Raw genomic sequence first — 3,709 nt, 5'->3', positions numbered from 1 at the left:
TTATATAAATATCATTAAACTCATCACAGAATTTAGGTAAAGAATTAAAAAAATAAAAAAAGAAACAACTCGTAAAATTTAATAATTTCAATAATTACCTTTTTACTTTTGGACAATCTTTTACAGTATTTAACGAAGGAGGAATTGCACACTATGAATCCTTAGTATCCTATCCATGTTGGAGAGGGAAAAAAAAAAAAAATTGTTCAAATTTCTAGCACTGTTCTATTGATTGGTCCTACTGATGGGGATGAACAAAAATGAGTCTAATCCTATATCCAATATAATTCTATGTATAGTACTCAAAACTGTCAATGTAAGAAGTGTATGTATGAATTTGGGGTAATACTTTGAAAAATTGAAGGCATTGTTCTTTGTCTTGTAAACTTCACTTTATTTGTCTGTAGATCTTCCAGTGTACCATCCACCATAGTTGTAAACTTCTAGTGCCAATAGTAACCCAAAAATGTCTTTGCACCATCCACACTAGGGAAATAAGGTGGTTCAAAATATATCTGACGCAGGGCATCACAAGCACCTAGATATGATGGACCCTTCATTTCAATGCTACCCATGGTTGTTACTACCAGTTGCTGATATGAGAAGAAAAACCTTTTCACCACGGCTTCTATTGCCTGGAAGGCCAACAGAACATGTATTGTTGCAACATGATAAGCACCTGAAGTGTTATGTGAGCGAAGTCCATGTGAATTAAACAAATGCATAAGTGCCTCCTGGAGCCTTGGTCCACCCTTTGGATCAGCCTCAACACCCATGACTTTGGGCACCAGATGCCTTAGTTCCTTGCATGCATTTGTAAGGTCTCTAAGGGGGGCAGAGCAAAGGCAATATGCGCCTGCAAGCGTACTAGTGTTGCTAATTTCCAACTGGTGTTTAAGGCAAAGGAAATCATCTGCGTCCATCACTAGAAGCAAATTCACAATTTCTGTGAGCATGTTCCACATCCTTTCAACCATCCAACAGTCTGTGGATGCTCCTACGAAATCCCCAGAGTCTATTCTTTCATATACTCTGTGCAACAATTCTTGGCCTACAAATACCCAGGCCTCAAAGATCGGGAGGACATTGCAAAGTTTGGCATCTTCTAGATTATGGAGTTGTTTATGTTGTTTTAAAGAGTGCAATATCTTGGCTTGCAGATTCTATCATATTCAAGAAGAGGCTTACTTGACATATGTGGTTCCCCCAGACCTAAAGTGAAGGGAGTCCTCTGCATATGGCCTTCATGGCAAGCCATATTCTAGAAACCATAGCTTCAGCGCTTTTCCATGTACCCAAACGAGGAAGTAAGCTCTCTTCACTTGTTCTGCTAACCACAGGTAAAGCACCAGGTCTCTGCCATACCTCATGGAAATCTTTCCATGAGAGAACACCACTACTTACTGACAACTGAAGAGTGGGAACCTGCTTGTCATTTTCACAAATCATTGAAATCAACCCAATATGGGAACTAATTAAGGATTCAAGCCTTCTCTTCCATTCCTCTTTGTCAATGTAAGTCCTTGTGTCACAGAGGACAGACGAAACAAACCGAAAAGTAATCTCCAATGACTGTAAGGCAGCCTTTACCAACCCCTCTCTAGACCAACTAGGCCATTCCTTGAATTTCCACATGGCACTGAGCTCGGGGAGATGCACATACTGCTCGTAACCCACACACTCCATGGGGGAGGGCTCTATGGACTCTTCAACAAAGGCAAAATAGGATGCCATTTATTTATAGGACATATTTTTTCCCTGCAAACATAACCAAGAGAGTAAAGACACTAATGCTCTCCATATACCATAATCTAAAAAGAACAACATAATAATAGAATAAACACTAAAATCCATTTTAAACACTAAAATTTTGAAAACTGGAATAGAATAAAATGTTCTTAAATCCTTGATATATTTAAAAAGTTATATATAATATGTTACTGGACAGAAAACATATCTATTTGTTGCAACTCAACTTTTTCTGTAGATGATAAAAACTCAACACATAAATAATGAAAAGAGTTAAATAATGTCAACACATAAATATATATTTTTCCAGTTAACAAAGTGAATAGATATAAGCTAAATATACGGTGGTTGGTGCACACATAAATACATCTTAGTGAAATATAATATACAACTTTTATTTTTGCTCCCCATGCCCTGTAGCATGTATGGGACAAAAAGTTTTGGTGAGGAAACTTTAATTTTTGTCTCCCTAACCCTATAAGATGTATGTGCAAAAGTTACAACAAGACTAGTACAAGCAATTTAGGGGATATTTGGTGTTTCCTCAGTTATGCTGTTCACAATCTGCTAGATGAAAGGTTCAGTTGGAAAATTGATTGGGGTAAATTGAAGCAAAGAGGAGTTGATTGCGGCCTTTTTAGACCTGGTTATGAAAATTGCCTAATTGGGTTACCCTGCCATGGAAAGAATTTCATCCGGCTTATCCCTATATATGCTATCAAGTTTTGGTATAACTACATGGTTCCCAACAAAGCCAGCCCCTCATTAATAAACCTTCTTTACAGTCCAATAAATATTTTTTAGAAGAAAATGTTGCCCTCTCTAATTCACTGCTATCCTTGTGTTAAATGGAATTCCCCGCATCCAATATACCTGTTGGATACCTTAATATACATTAGACATAAGCTCATGATATGGAAACAAGCTTGGTTCAATAATACCACGCTACAAAGTGATTCTACAAACTGATTTACATCTCAAGGCCTTCAGTGTACTTACTTTTATGATTTACAGGATTATGACATAAATCTCATGGTCTTCAATGTAATTTTATAATTTTGAATTTGAAGTATTGAAATTACTGGAAATTCAACAAGCCTAAGACAAAAACAGAACATAAACAAGGTAGGACAAGGAAATTTCCAATACATATAACAAAACATAACCATTGCAACTGCCAACAAGAAGCCAGAGACAGCCCAAAGCATAGGTGCACTGAAGGTGCCCGCAATGTTAAAGACCCAATAATATGGAAAACGTTTAATTGATCCAATCATTTGAAATAAATGAGTCATTCAATCCAACCTGACTTCACGTCCAAAAAATTGAAGCTCCCCTAGTTTTGAAGCTTAATCTTTCATCATGTTCTCACATAAACTTCACCTTATAGTGCCAACGATAACCAGATAAAGCATGTTTCCAAATACTGTTAACAGCAAACAATTTCAATGAGTAAGATCTCAATTGTATCTCCCTGCCTTTGAAAAGCTTTAACTACATGCAATAATGTAGGCTTAATACCAAATACCACTCATACCAAGTAATTATCAAATAACAAGTTGACAAGTTGTGCTGATGCAGAGGTTAAAGTTCAGAACTGACATTGTTATGCTTGTGGGAAACTACAGTGAAGGCGCAGTGAAGGCGTAAGTATAAATTGTTGAAAAAGGAACAAAATCGACTCATAGTTCACATTACAGACAGCGTTTCCAATCTGGGTAAATGACGAGTTGGGTTTGGGAATATAAAACAACGTTTCAGATAAATAATGAGTTCTGGGATCTGCGTTATAAGTTCACAGGTATGAATTAGTCAGGTCCAATTGAATCGACTACCATTCTGAATTTTATGTGTTGTGCACTGATTAAATGGAGATTTTATGTGTTGGATCGACGCTGATTGCGTTGAATTGCAGAATGCTTAATTGCTAGGATCGTTTCACCTATTGAGTTTGTGCTAT

General features: G+C 36.8%; 1 protein-coding gene and 1 pseudogene across 1 annotated transcript; both read right to left on the bottom strand.

Annotated features, from left to right (window-relative positions):
• Positions 1 to 443: 443 nt before the first annotated feature.
• On the bottom strand, positions 444 to 965 carry LOC149193124 (nematode resistance protein-like HSPRO2 pseudogene; annotated as a pseudogene).
• Positions 966 to 1,212: 247 nt separating this feature from the next.
• On the bottom strand, positions 1,213 to 1,734 carry LOC149193123 (nematode resistance protein-like HSPRO2). Its single transcript, XM_089407220.1, has one exon. It carries the CDS (start codon positions 1,732 to 1,734, stop codon positions 1,213 to 1,215), a length of 522 nt encoding a protein of 173 aa, XP_089263346.1.
• Positions 1,735 to 3,709: the final 1,975 nt, after the last annotated feature.

This window comes from Pinus tabuliformis, chromosome 2_2 (genome assembly GCF_031772625.1).
Source record: "Pinus tabuliformis cultivar Carrire ecotype Pingquan chromosome 2_2, CPIR1, whole genome shotgun sequence".
NCBI classification, from domain to species: Eukaryota; Viridiplantae; Streptophyta; class Pinopsida; order Pinales; family Pinaceae; genus Pinus; species Pinus tabuliformis.
The sequence above is the reverse complement of the archived record's forward strand: the minus strand, read 5'-3'. Positions and strand labels throughout refer to the sequence as shown.